Source organism: Erpetoichthys calabaricus, chromosome 15 (genome assembly GCF_900747795.2).
Source record: "Erpetoichthys calabaricus chromosome 15, fErpCal1.3, whole genome shotgun sequence".
In the NCBI taxonomy this organism is placed as follows: domain Eukaryota; kingdom Metazoa; phylum Chordata; class Cladistia; order Polypteriformes; family Polypteridae; genus Erpetoichthys; species Erpetoichthys calabaricus.
Window position 1 is genome coordinate 81,263,583 of NC_041408.2, and position 21,298 is coordinate 81,284,880.

Consider the following 21,298-nt stretch of genomic DNA (forward strand, 5'->3'; position numbering starts at 1 on the left):
AGGTAAGAGAACATTATGCCACAATATAGGTAATTTCTTATTATTAGCAAATACTGTAGCTTCATTATGTTACTAGGCTAATCTTTATCCCCTGTAGAATCCTCTTTTTATGCTATATGTTTATAATAAGCACATCTAATGAGAAGTGAGTACTTCAAATGCTAAACTTTTCTTTTGCTAAAAACTTATGCTATACCCATGTGAAACAAAAATGCAGGAAGCCCCAACCTTTCACATAATTAACATAAATGACATAACCAGAATTTCCCCTTGGGATTAATAAAGTATCTATCTATCGATCTATCTATCTGTTTTTAATAAATGAGTAAATAAATATAAATAACATATCTTTCATCTGCATAATGTTCAGAATTTCTGCAATAAAGCTTATGAAAATAATTGCAAACTTCAGCTTGCAACTTGAGTTTAATTGAATATCAGACCATAGTCACAGATTTTACAGACTGAGTAGAAAAATGAACTGGTGGTAGATGTTACTCTTCACATACCTAATAAAGTAGCAGATCTGGAGTCGAGTTTTGTTACAGTCTTCGTTGGCACAGTCCCGGTACGTACAGAAGTCAAGGAATTTTTGTTATTTCAGATATCTCAAGTATTCGTTTAAAACATTACTTACATGCAAATTGTGTACTGAAATCAATTTTACTATAAAATTAAACCAAATTACGCCAATCATGAAAACCATTAAACTGTCCAAAAACTCACACCACAGGTGCCCAGCACTTGTCTTTGTTCCAAGCTGACCGACTGTCTTCTTCTCTAAACCAGCCATCCTAAGTTTTCCACTAGCAACCGTGATGTGCCTCCTGGCAGTCTGTAACCCAATATTGAGAAAAAAACGAACTTGTGATACACTTAAAAAAAAAAAAAAAAAAAAAATGAACCTTGAGCCTAAAAAAGAAAAAACACATACATGAAAATGAATCCCACTTTTAAAACATTAAAATCTAATAAACTAAAAAAACATTTTAAGGTAAGCCAAACTCACAACAAACAAATGACTGAAGAAAGTGAGATTTAAAGTTTTTGTTCTGGAAGATCATTATGAGAACAGTATTTGGTCTTGAGATGGCTGCTTGACCTAAGACAATGTGGGCAACATGGTGTGGAGAGGCTCTACCAAATATTTTGATGCAAGACCATGGAGATACTTGGTCATCAATGCAAGAATTTTGAAATCATTTTGCTCAATAATATGGATACTCAATCAAACAATGCCGGCACAGTGGTAACGAGATCATGGTTTTTGCACTCTCATCAGGATCATTGAAGCACTCTTCTGAATATTCTGTGCTTCCTGCAGGCTTTTGGGGTTCCCTTTTAAGAAAACCTTGCAATAGTATAAGAGGGATGAATTCAGAAAAAAAATCTTCTAATGTTCTTCAAATAAATGAATGGTGTTTTATAGATATTTCATATATGCCATGCTACACAGTGTAGTGTTTCAGAAATGATGTGGTAGGAGGAATGATCTGCCCATCAATAATTCAGTACTTTGTTTGGTAGGCAGCAACTGTGTAGTTTGATTAAAATTATAGGTTGCTTTTTTATTATACTTCAGTTTAAAGTGTTGTGTGAGTGCACTGAACTTCTAATGCTTTTACTGAAGTGTAGAACATCTTTCATACAAGATTTTTCAAGCTATTAATCCAGTGGTAACTTTCATTATTTCTGATTTTTTTTAAAGTGCTCACTTCATTGGGTTTGGCTACAGATGTTTCACTATAAAATAACAGCAGGATTTAACTTCCTCTTGAAGATGGAAAAATATAATTAGATTGAAAAACAAAGGTAAGCACTCCCCACACATGTTCCTTTTTGAAAGTTACTGTATACGGTATCCTCTCTTCTTCATTGTAATAACAATGAAAACTGATATAGTGGTTTCTTCTGAAACAGCAATAACTGAAGTAAGCTTTTTTGAAACTGGGTGTAACACAAGAGCACATTTACATGTCAAGTTTCATTTCTAAAATGAACAGATTTAGTTTGCTTTTTAACAATGAACTGCTTATTAAATTGTTGTATGTAATAAATCAACATATAAGTTCAAGAGGCCTGGTATTGTCCTGTTGTAAGTTCAGGTCATGTACTGTAGGAAATATGAGCATAGTTAATTCCAGCAATATGAAATCTGGATGTCCCATACTGTTCTGTTACTGGTGAGGGCTTGGTGTCTACCAGTAATTTCAAGAGCAGTACAGGTGGCAGATCTCAAATGATCTCTCAGATGGACCAGTTGGACCTACTCTGTTTTGGTAACTTATGGGTGACCCACATTCATCTGTCCTGGTAGTATGATAAAACAAAGTGGAGTAGCTTAATCAATAGTGTCTGCCAACATTGACACATGGCGTGCTTTCTTTCTGCATGCAAATTTCATCTCACATGCCTCTAGTGACATTTGTGGCATTAGGAAATGCACAAAACAGACAAAGGGTGGCCTTTGTAGTGGCGTAACCTATGATTTGAATTAAGGTGTTTTTTTTCAAAGGTGATGTGATCAGACATTATTCCACCGACCTGTATAATAAGAGTGCCTTTATGTATTTGGCACGATACACTGCTTTAGAACACAAGTTGTATTGTTTTTCCAGAAAGCCATAACAAACTGACAACTCTTTGTGAAAGTATACAAGGTGTATTTAGTGTTTTCTGATTAGAGAATTTTTTTTCCAACAGTGTGTGTTTTATATACGATATATCTCTCTATTATAAAAGAAAATCTTGAGACAAGACTTTTGCCAAGAGATTTTTTCAAGTCACACCCTCCTCTCAACCATATTCAACCATGCCCACGGTCCTCAAACCTCTCATTCGTGTGAATGCTTTTGTCAGACACAGTTCCTGTGCTCTCAGGTCTAAATCTAAATTTTTATGTTTTCTTCACTTTAAGTTCACAATAAAAGGAGGCTGATTATGTCCAAATCGTATTGGAAGAATTTCATTCAAAGGGTTATCAGTAGAAGAAATGAGTAATCCTAGCACCGAGAAACGATAAAGTCAAACGAATTAACGCAAAAATTGTCGATCGGTTACACGGCAAATTGGTTAAATGCATATCAATAGACTATGCTGAAACAGTTGGTGGTGATCTTGCGGAAGATGAAAACATCAACTTACAATATCACAAAGAATATCTACAACTGTTAACACCGTCCGGTCTTCCACCGGCTGAATTACTGTTGAAAGAAGGATGTATCGTAACAGGTGACAAGAAAGGTAATGTTGCTCCGTCTTCCGCAGATAACATTAGACACCAAAGGAGATCTTGATATGCCATTCGTATTAAAATGTTTACAGTTTCCAGTTAGAATAGCTTTTGCAAAGACAATTAACAAATTACAGGGACAAACAGTTGAAAAAGTCGGTTTATGTATTAGAGAGAAAGAAACGAAATTCACTCACGGGCAGTTATATGTTGCGTTGTCATGATGCAAGTCCAAACACGGAATCAAAATTCAATGTGATATTGACGAAAAGTTAGTTCAAAAAATTGTTTTTACTGAAGATAAACAGTAAAAGTGTAAGTTTAACAGGTATTTGCTTGTTAATTTCAAAGCCAAACAGAACAAAAATGTATAATGCAACGAATACCTCTAACGCAACATGAAATATAATTTTCTTTCAATTTATTACGTTTTACTATTTTTTAATATGGTTAATTACTTGTTATAATGCAAAATAGCTATGTCTATTATGCATATGTAACAATTCCCATGAAAATAAATTGTACATGCGCTTACCCATATGCGAGCGGCAGATCAGTGGATTGGCGAGTGAAGCGAGCATGGGCAGAGCCCCCTAACACATATACAAGTCAATATGCATACCTGTAAATCTGCACAAGAAAGTTATTTAAATGGAACATATTAAAATAACTCCCTTCTTCCTGTGTATATATATATATATTTACACACACAAAATCTTAGTTACTGACATGGTCTGTCGTTTTGCTTTTGGAGAATGGTTATAAGTGGACACTGAAAATGGCAGAGACCCAGGGCTGAAACTCTGAAATGTCTATTGAGATTTAACATTGACCCACACAACAAGGGGCAGAATGGAAGGAAAGCTAAAGGAAACAATACAATGAAAGAGAATATGGGGAGAAAAAGATACTAGTGACAGGAGATTAATCACAGTGTATGAGAGAGATGAGACAATAACCTGACTACTGACCAATGCCATAGACTGAGGAACAACAGGCCAACCTTTATCACTACAATAAGTGGAAATATTCTTTAACCCTTCTTCTATCCATTTTTACACAGCGGAACCTTGTTGCTTGTTTTGTCTATCTCTGATTATTGTTTACTGTCTTGTCAGTGCTAAGAGCAGGAACCACATGTGGATAGAATACTAGTCCAGCAAAGGGTACATTCACTCTCATACTCTCTCTGATTCCCAAAAGGCCAGTTTATTTGGGCCCCAAACAACCTAATCTGCCCACCTTTAGCAAGAGGAACCAAACTGGAGTACCAGAGAAAAAACACACATTTGACATGTGGAGAATATTCACACTTCAGACTGTGGACTTGTGTTTTGTCTAAATTGATTTACTTTATCGGCATTATTATTGAATTAGCCATTAAAGCTTTGACAATGCAAAACTTATTTAAATGCCTAAGTTATTTTATTCATTTTAGTGTGTGAGTGAGAGAGAGACAGATTGAGATACATCATATTAATCATCTGTTAAGGGATGGCCGGCAGTTTATCCTGGCCGAGACGCTCCAGTAACTGAAGGATGGGGGATGGCAGCTTATCAAGAACGCTGCCACCCTCAGGACGATAAATGGCGGCTTCCCTGGACTGCAGCGTTGCCCCGGATGCCCACAGGGCACTATGGGACTTGGAGTTCGGCAAGACAGCCCTGCTGGGTACCGTGGGTGCTGCCAGGAGACGCTGCAGGGAGACTGTGGAGTCCCTACTGTTTGAATAGCCCAGAAATACTCCAAAGTCACGGGGACGGAAGCACAGAAGTACTTCCGGGGTGAAGAACACCTCAAGTCCTCCATCTGATCTAGAAGTTCTGGCAAGTCACAGGATGGGAGAACAGAAGCACTTCCGGGTCAAGGACTATATAAAGAACTACTGAAGACCCAACAAGGGAGGTGTGTGACAGAGCTTGCTGGGAGGAGTGGAGGAGAAAATATTGTGCTTATTGTGTGTGTAATATTGTTATTATTACCTGTTTACTGTGGTGGAGGTGCTTTGGGCATTGTATAAGAAGGCAAAAGAAGATTAAACAACTTCTTAGTGCTTTTAACTCATGTTGTCAGTGTCTGTGTGTTGGGTTAAGCGCTGGTATAGCGCCATCTAGTGTTACACATCATATCCTGTAATGTTCCCATATGCTCATGTTAACAACTTCACTGAACTGGATTCCTGTCATGTTGTCAATAGATGTCATAGATATATTTCTTAATGCTTTCTGTTAAATAAAATATTTGCTTTTCTGACATTTTATCATACTGCAATGAGTAAATAATTTAACATTATCAGTTGGTACTATGCTGGCATGAATCTGAAGCATTAACATCAACAAAATGAACACTTTATCCATTAATAAAATAGCTCTGAGTTTTGATGTTCAGGTATTGATAAAATGAAAGAAATTGAAAGAGTGTCATATTTTATTAGAGGAGTCTTAAGATTACTTTTAAATTTGAAATATATTATTACATTCTGATCACATAAAATGCTAGCCAAATGTAATTAGATTCCACTACCAAATATAATAGACTACGCAAAAGAAAGTAAATATGCTGGCATTGGTTTAATATCTCAGTACTGGATGCTCCAGTTCTTTAATGTAGAAGGTCTCCTTAATTTGTTTGCAGATCAAAAGGATATATTAAAAGGAGTTTCCCTGCCAGTTCAGTCGACGTGAGGTACCAGCGATGCATTAGCAACACTGTGCGTTGTAACTGGCTGTTGCTGAGCTCTCCGTTTTCACCTGTAGCAAATAGAAAATTCAGTTCAGTTTAGTTTGTTTTTGTATAGCAACCTTCTGTTTTAGAAATTACATAATGAATACACTTAAAAGATACAAAAATGTTTAAACACACAGTAAAACAATGCACTTACAAAACTGATTAACATAAATGGAATCTAACAATATCTGTCCATTATCAGGGAAAGGAAAAGCGTGTCCAGACACCAGTACTCTTTTATCTTTTTTCTGTCTATCCTTTAGGTGTATCTTTTTTTTGTCACTTATTTCAGTGTAAGCTTGCATTATCTTGTTATTATACTGCCTGTTATGAGTTCAGCACATAATCAAAGCAAACGCCTTACTCACTGTGAATACATTTCAGTGGAGTTAGCAGGTTTTGAAGTTACTTTCTTCATTTTAAATGACCGATTACATCAATTTTTATTTTACTTGGCACATTTCGGAACACACTGATTTGGTAGTTCAAAAGCCACATACATTTAAAATACAGAAAATTGCTTTGTGGATTAACTGTCAGTAATTGAAAATACTAATTTCAGCAGATATGGTAAGCTCATAATCTTTGTGATGAAGCAGATATGCAAGTTAAAAATGTAATTATGACATTGCCTTGGATGTTGTGTAAATTGTCAGTATGGAGCAGGAACGTCAAAAATTCACATTAACTATTGAGCTAATTTGCTTTTTGCCTAGTTTGCAAATTTTATTAATAATCAAAAACTGAAATCTCTGGTTCATATAAATATTCAGACCCTTAATTCAGTACATTGTGGAAGACCCTTTGGAAGCAGTTACAGCTTTGAGTCTTTTTAGGGCAGTCTCTACAGGGTTTGCACTCCTGTATTCAAACATTTTTGCCCAATTCTTCTTGATCCGCTTCAGTAGATTGGAAATAGAAATTTGATCTATACACTGCCATGTTTAGGTCTCTCCATAGATGTTCTTGTGGTGTAAGTCTTGGCTTTGACTGAGCCACTCAAGGACAGTCAGACACTTGTCCCGAAGCCACTCCATCATTGTCTTGGCTGTATGCTTCAGGACAGTGATATGCTGAAAGGAGAACTGAAGTTGTGGTGTGCACTCTGGAGCAGAGTGGGCCTCTCTTTATTTGACTGCATTAAATTTCCCTCAATTCTGACCAGTCTTCCTGTCTCTGCCAGTGAGAAGCACCCTCACAGCATGATGCAGCCACCAACATGCTTCATTGTAGAGATGATATCAGGCAGGTGATGAGTAGTGCCTGGTCTTCAGCAGACATAGTGCTTGAAGTTCTGCCCAAAGAGTTCAGTTTTTAATTCATCAGAGCAGAGTCCTGTAAATTCTGTTTGGTAAACTTCAAGTGGATTGTCATATTCCTTTTACTCAAGAGTGGTTTCCATCTAGCCACTCTACCATAAACTCCTGATTGATGGAGTGCTGCAAAGATGGTCATCCTCCTGACAAGTTCTCACATTTCAGCAGAGGACTTCTGAAGTTCTGTTAGAGTGACAACTGGGTTCTTGATCATATCCTTCACCAAGGCCATACTTGCCAGATTTTTCAGTTTAGCTGCAATCCAAATCTAGAAGGAGTCCTGGTGGTTCCAGTCTTCTTCCATCTCATAGTTATTGAGGACACTGTGCTCCTGGGAACACTCAAAGCTTTAGAAATTGTTTTATACCCTTACACCGTTCAATGCCTCACCACAATTTGATCATGAAGATCTACAAGAGAGTTTCTTGGACTTCATGGCCTGGTTTTAGTTCTGACATGCCGTGTGAATTGTCAGACCTTATATACACAGGTGTGTGCCTTTCTAAATAATGTGCAGTCAATTAAATTTGCTAAAGGTGGGCACCAGTCAAGTTCTAGACAATCTCAAGGATACTTAAGGTGAACAGGATGCATCTTACTACAATTTGGAGTGCAACGGTGAAGGGTCTGAATACTTTTATGAATCGGCAACTTCATTTTTTAAATGTGTAATAAATTTGCAAACCTTTCTGAAAACATGTTTCCACTTTTTCATTATAGTTATTGAGTTTAGGTTGATCCATTTAAAGTTAATTCTACAACATGTGTGCAGACAATGAAGAGGTCTGAATACTGTCTGAATCCACTGTATAGGTGCATCTCAATAAATTAGAATATCTTGGAAAAGTTCATTTATTTCAGTAATTCAATTCAAAAAGTGAAACTCATATATAAATTCATTACACACAAAGTAATATATTTCAAGCATTTATTTCTTTTCATTTTGCTGATTATGGCCTACGGGTAATGAAAACTTAAAATTCAGTATCTCAGTAAATTAGAATATTACATAAGATACCAATAAAAAATGATTTTTAAAACAGAAAATGTTGGCCTACTGAAAAGTTTTTCTGTGTAGGCACTAAATACTTGGTCAGGACTCCTTTTGCATGAATTCCTGCATCAATGTGGTGTGGCATGGAGGCGATCAGCCTGTGGCACTGCTGAGGTGTTATGGAATCCCAGGATGCTTTGATCACGGCCTTCAGCTCCTCTGCATTGTTGGGTCTGAAATAAATTAACTTTTCCATGATATTCTAATTTATTGAGATGCTCCTGTATGTACACAATGCATATAACTATGCTATATTTAGGTAAAATGACCAACAATATGTGTAAATAGTTATGATTTAAGCATAGTTAGTGTTGTTGACTGTTTTTATGTTTATGGTGTTAAACTCAAGGAGATTGTATACACAGATAAGTCTCCACAAACTGTGTTACACAGTACATTGTGCATTTTTGCTTAAATACAATTGTGTAATATTAACCAATCATAAAGTTCATCTTTACAAAAGTATTTTTAGACAACAGAATGTACAAACTACTTTAATGTTTGCAGGCAGGTATTTGTACTGACGTATTATTTCTTACAACCATTAAAAATCTCATTCTAGAAGCAATCTAATCTAGTCAGATCCAGAGGGCCATTTCCTGAACAAACACATTAAGAAAAGTGTGCATGTGAAACCAATGATCAATGCAGGACAAGGACAATGCATATTACAGTCACTGTGGACCGTTTACTGAAAAACGCATTACAGTATAAACATGTGCTTGTGAAATAAGTTTCTGGCAAGTTTATAACAATGTATTTTACTTTAAATCTTGGCTTTTATTTTATTCAACTGAAACCAATATACCTTTTGAGGTGACACTTTTCTGTAAGGGAAGTTGTGTTAAGGAACTTATTAGATGATGGCAGCACATACAGTAAATAAATCTCCGGCAATTCTCTTAGTATAGAAGGCAAATGTAACATAAAGTAAGACAGGTATTCCAACGGGTGAGAGAGATACCAAAAACTCTTTTAGTTATTTTTAGTTACCTTACTGCAATGTGTCCTTACTTACCAAAGCCTTCAATGCAAGCTTTCAGTAGCTGATCCAGTGTGGCAGCTTTCCCCAGTACTGATGAGCCCATGTTATCAGAAAATGCCTGTCAGAACTGAATGGTCATGTTCTCCAAGCAGAAGAACATCTCTGCCAGTGCAGACAAATCCGTAGAAGTGGTTAGTTCCAGTCAGATCCACATTACTAAGGAAAAATGACACAGATTTTGCTGTACTTTAATTTTTTTAATTCGGACAGTGATTAGCCTATATAGAATAAGACTGGGGCTGTGCAAAAGAGGAGAAGTGGTTGCCAAGGACCGTCTCATCATGTGAAACCTCTATACATGGGGAAAAATACGTGCAGTGGCTGGTAGTCTTCCTGCCTTACAGTGTATGGACCCCAGTTGGACTTCTGTGCAAATTTTTTGCGTTACCAGTTTTACGTAGGATTAAAAATTAGCAACTGTAAATGTTATCAGTATGAGTTTGGCCCCAACTGAACTAGAATATGTTTGCAGACCTTCTAGTGCAAAATGTGAATGTATTAAAGTGAACACAGAGAGATTTGTTATTCAGTAAAGGCTAGAAAACCGAGGCAATATAAATGAAATATGCTTTTTTTCAGTTGATATTTTGATAATAGAATCTGGTTCAATGAAGATAAACTGGCTTTTGTAGTTGCTGTCTAATTCTGATTATCCTTTAGACTCATTATCTATACAGTCAATCTTAAAAAATATATTTAAAATAATTTAGCTATAATGTCTTATGAACAAGACTCCTGGGTTCAAAACCCACTCATGGTTACTGACTTTGTGGAGTTTACACCTTGTCCTTATGTGTGTGTGCTGTTTCCTCCAGGTACTTCAGGTGAATTGGGGACAGGCTGGCTATGGCTATACACTGCACAACAGCTCACAGTACAACGTTGATTGTTAGGATTTTGAGTTCTTCCTCCAGCTCAATGCTAGACCAGTGATGTCACCAGTGTGTACTCTTTTCTGGCAATTTGTGCAAAAATGGCGGCATCATTTTGTGCTTTTTTCAGCACATTCTTTTCAAAGCACACACATGAAAGAGTACTTTTTGCTGTTTGTTTTCCCTTTATAGACCAAATGACTATTTGTGTGAAATCTTTTTCTTGCTTATCTCTGTATTATATAAAAAAAAATCCTGGGACGGGATGAGACTTTTTCAGGGAGATACTTTCGAGTCCCACGAGACAAGCCTTTGTACCAAGAGACCCAGGGCCAGAAATAAAAGATAAAGAGTAGATGACAAAGTAGAACGTCGTAAAGAGGTTCAAAAACTTTGGCACAATACACATGCAGAGCAGGTTAGAGATAATGAAAGTCTCAAAAAAACGATAGTAAAGATTGCATTAGTACAAACAAACGGAAATTATTACTTGGTGAAATAACGGAACAGCGAAAAGAGATTGAATATATTGTTCGGAATAAAACTAAGTTGGAGACTTGTAGATCGTCTAATTCGTGTTGCCATCAGGGAAAAGTAGTGTCTCTTCCCAATGAAGAGACGCATCTGCGAGAATTAAAAGATGTGTTGTTGAAATCCACGTACGCGAGTGGCAGAGACGTGAAGTGGCTTGTGTGTAGCGCAGGGTTGGGGGGTTGGCGAGTGAAGCCAGCAGGGGGTGAAGCCCCCTAGTAGTATCAGATAAAAATCCTGCAAGAAAACAATATACTGTAGTTTCCACAGCATACGAGGGGGGACCCAAAAATAACCGGAATTTTGTTGTTGTTAGGTTATTTATTTATTTCCGGTTATTTTTGGGTCCCCCCTCGTATATTAGTAGCTCAGTACAGTTTTCTCTTGGATCAGTTGTCTGCTTAGAAATTTCAGAATTACTCCCCTACATTAGTAAGATCATCATCCACTTTAGAACATTTGAGCATTTAAAGAATATATGGCTTTATCAGAGATAATGGATCAAGTTAATGCTAGAAAGGAAAAATATTGCATCGGTCTTCAGGCAAATGTAATTTTTTTCATCACTTTTAATGTCTTGTACAAAAAATGATACCTGTACACGTGATGTGCCATTGCAAAGGCCGTGGATGTTATAGTCTCGCCTCTAGTTTGTTCAAAAGGAAGCTGCTTTTTTTTACTGAACGGTACTGAATAGTAGATTATCTTCCTTGCTATTTTGGGTTGGCATGATGAATAAATAAGAATTTCCCTCTGGCCTTTTGACACAAACAAGTGCTGTATATCTTGAATCTATTTTTAAGTTCAGACGCCTAAACATCTATAAACTTTTGTTTTCATTTCTAGTTGGTTTACACTATACAGCAGTTGTTGACAATTAGTCCATTCTATTCTGGACAACAGCAGAGGAGTGGGAGTATTGCCAACTTTTTTAAACTGCATTTTTGACACTGCTTTTTTTTTTTTTTTTTTTGTACTGATAAGGAGTCTTCAGTGCGCTGGCTAAGCGACTAACAATACTAGCCAGAGATTCAATCTGAAGTTCCCTTGTCTAACACTCTGATATTCTACATTGTAGTAATTAAGCAGGTACTTAGGATCTTTATTTGAATACATCATGATGGTGGCTGGGGTGGTGGTGGGGACGGAGGGTATAATTCATGGAAGTGCTCGATTTCTTTTCCCTCCTATGGTCCCTTTTTGAAGAGTTTTTTTTTTTTTGTAGGTATGGTGTCCTTTATCAAAGTGAACTTTATTGTCATCTCAACCATGTACAAGTATACAAATAGACGAAATTGTGAAGCTCAGGGTCCACAGTGTAACAACATGAAGTGCAAATAATAAATTAAAAATAGAATTAAAATTAAAACACAAACAAGACAAGACATTGTGCAAAGACAAGACAAAGAAGTAGCAGCAATAGTAACGTGTAGTTAGCAATATGAACATTGATGCAATGTGTGGTATTTGCAATCTAGATACATATAGTCAATAGATATGTAATATAATAAATAATAAATATAGATAATAGAGAAATTATCAGTGTATGATAATAGTTTAAGACATGTGTAAACAATGACAGGTCAGAATGTTTCACAGCAGAAGGATATCAAGAATGTCAAAATACTTAAAGGTCAGTATGAGATTTTCAGTTCTTTTCTACATGCACACTCGTCTTTGCTGGAAAGTGGCTTACATGTATAAGGGTTCTGTTTTTAGAGGTGGTTGAGGCCGTGTGGAAGATCCCAGGGGGCAGCCTGGTGTTAAGGAGTCTAACAGCTTGAGGGTAAAAACTATCTTGCAGATCTGGCTCTGATGCTGCAGTATCTTCTCTTGGATGGCAGAAGTATGAAAAGTCCATGTGAGGGGTGTAAGGGGTCCTGCACAATGCTGTTGGCCTTGCGGACACTGCGTTTGTAAACTATGTCCTGTAGTGAAGGGAGAGGCACCCCAATAATGTTCTCTGCTGTCTTCAGTATCCTTTGCAGGCACTTGCGGTCGGATATGTTGCAGTTGCCATACCAGACAGTGATGCAGCTGGTCAGAACACTCTCAATGGTGCCTCTGTAGAACATGGTGAGGATGGAAGGGGGAAGACTTGCTCGCTTCGGCCGCCCCAGGAAGTGTAGTCTCTGCTGGGCTTTCTTGATTAGTGATGAGGTGTTATAACAATCAACCTTTTAAAAAAAAGTCGCCCCCTAATTTTCTATCTCTGTCACATTTCAACATGTTGTGCAATGATGCTGCATTCACATGTTATTGCACATAATGGACATATGAGTGGGGAATTTCATACGAATGCCCTACGAGGTGGTAGTGACAGTGCAACCTGAATGAGCCAAGTTAGAATGTGTCACATTGACCTCTCACCTCTTTCAAAAATGGAAAATGGAAAAACAACCAACCAGGTTGGTCATAAGTTACCTGTGGTGGTTAAAGTGTATTTACGGTGACCTGATACATGCTTAATTTGTTTCATTTGTGTTTCACTTTCACAAAACAACCCAGGATATAGTATATCTTTAATTTGTCATTTTGCAGAACAAGTAGAAAAATAAAAATTACTTTGGGGTTTCTTCCAAAACCTTGACCTGAAATTCGCATAAACACAACAAAGTGGGAAGATGAAATGTCACAAATGGTAACTTGGAAAAAAAAACCAGCATGTGAATGCAGCGTTAGTTCACACCTCCTCACTTTTGTTTTTTATTTTCCCTTGTACCTTTTGCAATAATTTATAGCTCCCAGGAATTTCTGTTTTAAATGGTAGACCATTCAAGGACTCACTCATCCACATACCGACACTCTCACACAGGGGGTAATTTAGAATTGCTAGTTAACCTGACCAGCACATCATTTAAGGACGTGGGCCCAGAAAATGAATATACGTCAAAACCGTAACGAACATGTAACACCCCACTCCTTCTCATTTTAGATAGCCACATACCGTAGACCAGAACCCATTATGAAATAATTCCTCTTTTATATTAAGATCTCAAAAGAAGTTCTAGTTTTTGATTCTTCTGTAATGATTCTATGGATCCTGTTTCAACAAACTGGTGAGGAAGGCAGGCTCTATTGTTGGCATGGAGCTGGACAGTTTAACATCTGTGGCAGAGCGAAGGGCGCTCAGCAGGCTCCTATCAATTATGGAGAATCCACTGCATCCACTTAATAGTATCATCTCCTGACAGAAGAGCAGCTTCAGCGACAGACTGCTGTCACTGTCCTGCTCCACAGACAGATTGAGGAGATCGTTCCTCCCCCAAACTATGCGACTCTTTAATTCCACCTGGGGGGGGTAAACGTTAATATTTAACATTATACATAGTTATTGTCTGTTTTTTCACCTGCATTATTATCATTCTTTAATTTAATATTATTTATTGTATCAGTATGCTGTTGCTGAAGAATGTGAATTTCCCATTGGGATTAATAAAGTATCTATCTATCTATCTATCTATCTATCTATCTATCTATCTATCTATCTATCTATCTATCTATCTATCTATCTATCTATCTATCTATCTATCTATCTATCTATCTATCTATCTATCTATCTATCTATCTATCTATCTATCTATCTATCTATCTTATCATTTCATCATCTTCACTTTACTACTTTGTTCATTTTCGCTTTTGTGCATTTACGTTTGTTTAATGTAAAATTTGTATGTGTTGAAAGTGTTTTGCATTTTAAAATTTGATTCCTTTATAATGCCTTGTGATGATGTTAGAAATGAAGAATGCTTATATATGACAACAGATTTTAATAGAGTTCTTTATTTTTAAAAATTTAAATGATATATATGAGGTGGGCTGGCGCCCTGCCCGGGGTTTGTTCCTACCTTGCGCCCTGTGCTGGCTGGGATTGGCTCCAGCAGACCCCCATGACCCTGTGTTAGGATATAGCAGGTTGGAAGATGGCTGACTAAATGATATTCATACATCAAACAACTAAGGGATTATGCCATTTTCTAACTTGTAGGTAGCAATCTAGTGTTTGGCTATGAGTTTTGAACTAATAATACTGTAAGTGTCTATTGAAGCAAAGTTTTTCAGATGATTTCTTCTTTTAGTCAGTAATCCGCAAAAAACACCCCCGGGTGCACCTGCTTGCTAAAAGCAGAAAATAAGAAGCATCATCTTCAAATTTGTTTTAATTTAATATGGGCATGAGGAATTTACAACAGTTAGTTGAATTTTAGGAAAGTTTTATTTGTAACACGTTAAGCAGCTAATTTGTTAATAACGAAATATAACATTAACAATTAAGTTATACCTGCTTTATGTAAAAAGGTGTGTGTATATACAGAATATGTGCGTGTATGTATGTATGTGTATTTACTGTATGTGTGTGTTGAATAAAGCATATGTGTGCATTTTGCTGCAGAAAACTGTGCATTTCTAACTCATTTTAAAATACAAAATTTTATTTTATTTTTCAACATTTTCATGGTTCATTTAAAAGTCCATGACCTGAAGAATTTTGCAGTACTATGCTATAATAAGAATCCGCAAGCTTTCAGAGTTACTGAACCTTGCAGTCCCATTACCCAAATATTGCAGCTGTATATCAGTTTGTGGTAAAATACTGTGAAGCTCAATCACATGTTATTCTCATGTGTGTATTTAATAGAAATGTTCACCTTATCTTAACTGGAAACTGGGTTACCTCTTTGTTACGGGTGGTGGTTAAAGGGGAACTAAACTAAAATGAGAACGACAGGTACTCTGTTTGTTAAGGAAACACATGTCCTTTGTTTTAAATATATATTAGCTACAATAAATGTTGAGCCTAGCTGAATTTCTTCCAGTTTTATTAGGCTAAGAAGTGATTGGATGGCACAATGGTTCAGTGATTAGTTTTGCTGACTCACAAGCCCAGGTGGTACTTAGCCTTCTTTCTTGGCACACTCTTATCTGTATGCAGTTAGCACATTCTCTGTTTGTCTCTGTTGCTTTTCCAATGACGTGTACATTAAGTTTTATGACTTTAATTTGACTTGGTGTATGTGTGTATGCTTCAGGTGTGCTCTGTGATGAACTGGTGACCTGACTAGTGTCAATTCCTACTTTGCTATTGACACCACTGAGAAAAGCTCTGATTGCCTGTGATCTTAAATGATGATGATGATGATGATAATAATCACATATATATTTATGAAGCACTTTTCTACACCACAGCACAAGAATGCACAATAAAAAACAAAATAAAAAGTATTAAAACTAAGTAGTAAATGACAAAATAAAAAAAAATGTAACATACAGTAAACTATTAATGGGAAAGCAGGATGATAAAACCAAGCAAAATATCTCTCTATTATAATAAAAAAATCTTGGGAGACGAGACTTTTTATCGTGCAACGAGATGTGATTTTCTCAGAGAGACACTTTAACATCCTGCAATACGAGACTTTGTGCCAAGAGATTTAACCACGCCCGGGGACGGAAATAAAAGATAAAGAGTAGATGACAAAGTAGAACGTGGTAAAGAATTCAAAAACGTTGGCGCGATATACATGCAGAGCAGGTTAGAGATAATGGAAGTATGAAAATTCGAAAGTCTCAAAAAAAATGATAGTAATGATTGCATTAGCGCAAACAAACGGAAATTATTACTCGGTGAAATAACAGAACAGCGAAAAGAGATTGAATACATTGTTCGGATTTAAACTTTAGGTCGGAGACTTGTAGATTGTCTAATTTGTGTTGCCATCAGGGAAAAGTAGTGATTCTTCCCAATGAAGAGGCGTATCCACAAGAATGAAAAGATTTGTTGTTTGGTGAAAGTGAAATCCCGCGAGAGAAAATTTCAAGTCCTGCGAGACAAGACTTTATGCAAAGAGATTTGGAAAAGTCCTGCCCACATCTAAAACATTTATAACCACGCACACAGTTCAATCATTTCTCATTTGTGTGAATGCTATTGTCAGACACAGTTTGTGTAGAGAGAAAGAAACTGTATTCACTCATGGGCAGTTATACGTTGCGTTGTCACAATGTAATCTAAACACGGAATCAAAATTCAATGCGATATTGACGAAAAGGTAAAAGCGAAAAGAGATCAAATATATGGACATAGGTGAAATGACAGAAGTATGTAGATATTGTTTAGCTTTAAAGTTTAAGTCGGAGACTTGCAGATCGTCTAATTCATGTTGCCATCAGGGAAAAGTAGTGTTTCTTCCCAATGAAGAGCTGTATCCGCAAGAATTAAAAGACTTGTTGTTTGCGAATGGCGTGTAGTGCAGGTAGGGGGGTTGGCGAGCAAAGCGAGCAGGAGGTGAAGCCCCCTAGTACAACATAAGATGATGTGAATAAAATCCAAATAAAAGAAAATTACACCTGAAAGTTGTTAAAATCCTTGAAAGATGTATAAAATTAAATGTGTCTTCAGTCTATTCTTAAAAGACACAAGAGTCTTGTTGTTTCTGAAACCTACTGGCAAGGCATTCCTTCGGCGTTCAGAGATGTAATGATAAGCTGTGCCATGAACTACTTTGTACTTAAGCTTAAGAGTTTTAAATGTAATGTGTTCATGAACAGAGAGCTGTGAGAGTACTGGGGTTATGTGATGGTGCAATGATGAACAGGTAAGCATCTGAGTAGCTCATTTTTGCACATACTGGAGCTTCTAAAGAGAATTTGCTGGTAGGGTGAAGAGAAGCACATTACAATAATCTAAACAAAGGTGATAAAGGCATGAATAAGCCTTTCAGCAAGAGTTTGTGACAAAAATGGTCAATACAGTATTACAAAAATGAAAGGAGGACATTTTGGTAGAGTTTTCAATGTGTGCCTCAAACATGAGCAGACTTTTAAAAATAACTCTAAGGTTACGGACATTAGTGGTGGATGATACCTGAATGTTATCAATGGATAGACTAAAAAGACATTCTTACGTATATGCAAGAAAATGTATCTATTAAAATAACCTCAGTCTTTGAACAGTTGAGTTGAAGAAAATAGTGGTGCATTCACGCACTAATAAGAAGAGTAGAGGTGGAAATACAAGCAGGCCTTCTACCAATATATATCTGAGTGTCAGATACATGACAATGACAACCCAAAATGTATTTCTTTATGATTTGCTCTAAGGGTAACATATAGATACCGAACAGATTAGGTGCCAGAACTAAACCATGGTGGGCAACATTTCATACTAGGGCAGAGTGAGATTTATTATTACCCATGAGAACAGTCTTAGAAATAGAATTAAAACAAGTCAAACACATTACCAGATAGCCCGGCCACTTTCCATATGGTCAATTAGAAGAGCACAGTGGATTGTGTCAAAAGTAGCACAGAGGTCAAGCAGTATTAAAATGTTGCCCCTGAATCAGCTGAAATAAGGAGGTCATTCATAACCCTAACTAGAGCTGCTTCAATGTCCTGTTCTGAAGCCAAATTGAAATGGGGCCAATAAACTACAAAGAGAAAGATTATACAGTATGTTTGAATTTCAAGAGACAACGTGTTCAAATATTTTAACAGTAAACAAGATGAGATGTTAGAGCTGGGTCTATAGTTGGATAGATTGCTCACACCTTGTCCTTGGTTCTTGGGGACTAGTGTGATTGCATTAATTTTTAGTCAAGAGATACCAGTCCAGATGTAAGAAAGATTACTGACAATAATAAAAGTGATAATGGGGAAGTGGAAGAGAAACTATTTCTAAGGATGGAAGAGGAGAGTGTGTCAAGCTTATAGGTGCCTGACCGTGTATAACCCTCATTAATCCTGTATAGTCCTCATTTTTGACACCAAATTAAAAACGTGTTCCACATTTACAGTAGTATAACTCAAGAAAGCAGCAGGAGAAGGACTGATAGGATAAATATCGGCTGAAGTAGACTCAGAAAATAGGTAGCTGGATGTTGGAAGAATAATTACAAGAGTTTTTTAAAAGAACTTTCAAAACTGTTAACAATTCAATTTTTTACGCGGGTAGAGCATTGACGCAATGGTTAGAGTGCTGCTTCACAGCCCCAGAGACAGGTGTTTCTCTCCTGGCCCATGTCTCCATAGGATTTCATGGGTTTTCCACCAGTCTCTTAGTCTCTCTGTGTTTGAGCTAGAATTTGTGTGGCCTCTGTGAGACAGTTGGTTCCCACCTCGTGCCTAAAGCAGACAAATTTGAAAGATGGCTGTTTTAGGGCTTTACTAAAAATTCAGCATATAACTGACTAAGGAGTATTAATCAGGATTTGAGGCAGTGTGTTTGTGTAAATATCTGAAAATGGTAGCTTTTAAACAAAAAATAACTCTTTTGTTATTTAAAACAGTGGTACAAATCTGACAACATTATGAATGTATACTTTAAACCAGTGCTTGCCAGCCTCGGTCCTGGGGACCCACTGTGGCTGCAGTTTTTTGTTCCAACCTGCTTCTGTTTTTTATTGGACTCCTGGGCTAATTAAGTGATGTGTTATTGCCCAAGTTCTGTGTTTTGGGAACAATATAGAAATGTGAAAACTAAGTTTGGTAAAGAAAAAAATAAATATATATTTGTATATAATATATACATTTTAAAATGTACCAAGCAGTTATATAGGAATAATGTATTTTTTTCTTTTTAACAATATTTTCATCTTGATTTTCATTCTACTTTTCTAGGTGTTCTAATTGTTTAATTAATCCATTATTTACTAATTAGTGGGTCTGAAGCTAAAGTAGCTGCAGCCTTTGATTATTCCGTGTTGTTTGCCTGGGTGTCTGCTCTGCTCTTTTTTAGTTGTCATTAATAAGATACAACGAAGGTGAAAAACTGCACAGAGAAAGGACAAAATATAATGAAATCAACAAAAGAGAGGTAAGCATTTAAATCTATAGCAAATGCAGAAATATTTTTAAATGTCTTAGAAGTATAAAAATCATGATGTTGTGCTTTTCTGAATGTAGAATAAGAGAAAAAATGCCAGCTAATTAAATGAGCTCAGTGCTATCAGGTGTTGTTACTGATTAGGAATCTGGTTGGAACAAAAACCTGCAGGTACAGGGGGACCACAGGACCGAGGTTGGGAAACACTGCTTTAAATAATCTTATTTTGCTTCTTTTCCGAAACAATCTAAAAATGCTTTGTTTGACTGATGAACTAACAGGCAATGACAGTTGCATGAAATGAAATGTTCTGAATGAAATTAATGGATTAGGGATGCCCACCACAAGCAGTTCTGAACAAAATTAATGGATTAGGCATGCCCACCATAAGCAGTTTGTGCTTGTTTCTGGAAGGACCATCATCTTGCGAACAATATGACAGCAATCTTGAACTCCAGTAACACCAAGGGTGCTTTATTAAATAACACAGAGCTTCACTAGTTTGGAGCATGGGCAGCATATTCTTTCTACTCTGTAGTCCTGTTGTCTTTCCTTGTGGTGAGCAATTTGTGAAATGAGCACTTTAGATCACATTGACAAAAGAATTCAGATGCTTCAGTCAGTACTTGGCAGTCTTGTTGGGTCTACCCAAAAAGCTTTGCACACCTGATAATTTGAATTTTCTCAGCAGATTCTCCCAAATTCTGTCAGGTTAGATGGAAACCATCAGTGAACAGATATTCAGGCTTCTCCAGATGTGTTCAGTTGGGTTCAAATCTGGGCTCTGGCTAAGCCACTCAAGAACATTTGCACAGTCCACCCAAAGCCCCTTCTATGTGTCTTTGCTTTGTGCGTAGGGTCATTGTCCAGTTGGAGTTGAAACCTCTGATCCAGTTTGAGGTCCAGAGCCCTCTAGGGCATGTTTTCGTTAAGGATAGCTCTGTGCTTTGCTCCCTTCAGCTTTCCCTCAACTGTTAGTTTCCCAGTCCTTGCCACTGATAAACAACTCCACAGCATGATGGTGCCACCACCATGCTTCACCATTGGAATGGTACTGTGCAGGTGATAAAAGGTACCTGGTTTTCTCCAGATGTGACACTTGGAATTGAGTCAGGTAGTTCAATCTTGGTTTCATTTGACTACAGAATCTTATTTCTCATAATCTGAGAGTCATTTCAGTTCCTTTTTACAAACTACTTACAAACTTTCATGTGATGTCTTGCCATGATGCCATAAAGCCCAAATACATGGAGTGTTGCAGTGGTGGTTGTCCTTCTGGACATTTCTCCCATCTCCACACATATTCTCTGGAGCTCAGCCATAGTGACCACCGGTTTGTTGATCACCTCTCTTACAAGACACTTCTCCCCTGATTGCTCAGTTTGGCCGGGCCACAGTCTGTAGGATGAGTTGTTTCTGAATCAAAATTATTCTGTTTGAGAATTAAGGAAGCCGCTCTGCTATTGAGAACCTTGATTTCTGGACTTTTTGTAGCCTTTGTATATCTGTGTGTAGACACGATTCCTCTAAATTCGGTGGGCCTTTCCTTCAACTTCATGTTTTGAGTTTTAGTCTGATATGCATTGTCAACTGTGGGACCTTATACAGTATAAACAGGTGTGTGCCTTTCCTAATCAGTCCAATCATTTGAATTGTACACAGGTGAATTTGAAACAAGGTGTAGAAACATCTCAGT

At 37.0% G+C, this 21,298-nt stretch overlaps 1 protein-coding gene across 1 annotated transcript in view; it reads right to left on the minus strand.

Moving 5' to 3' along the window:
- The window catches only part of rasgrp3 (RAS guanyl releasing protein 3 (calcium and DAG-regulated)), a 104,158-nt gene that overhangs the window by 66,220 nt on the left and 16,640 nt on the right, over window positions 1-21,298 (minus strand). The window contains exons 2-4 of the mRNA XM_028820653.2: window positions 9,349-9,531; window positions 5,881-5,983; window positions 510-572 (exon numbers count right to left, since the gene is read on the minus strand). Coding sequence (XP_028676486.2) covers window positions 510-572; window positions 5,881-5,983; window positions 9,349-9,418 — 236 coding nt within the window. The 5' untranslated portion in view covers window positions 9,419-9,531. The remainder of the gene's footprint in view (window positions 1-509; window positions 573-5,880; window positions 5,984-9,348; window positions 9,532-21,298) is intronic.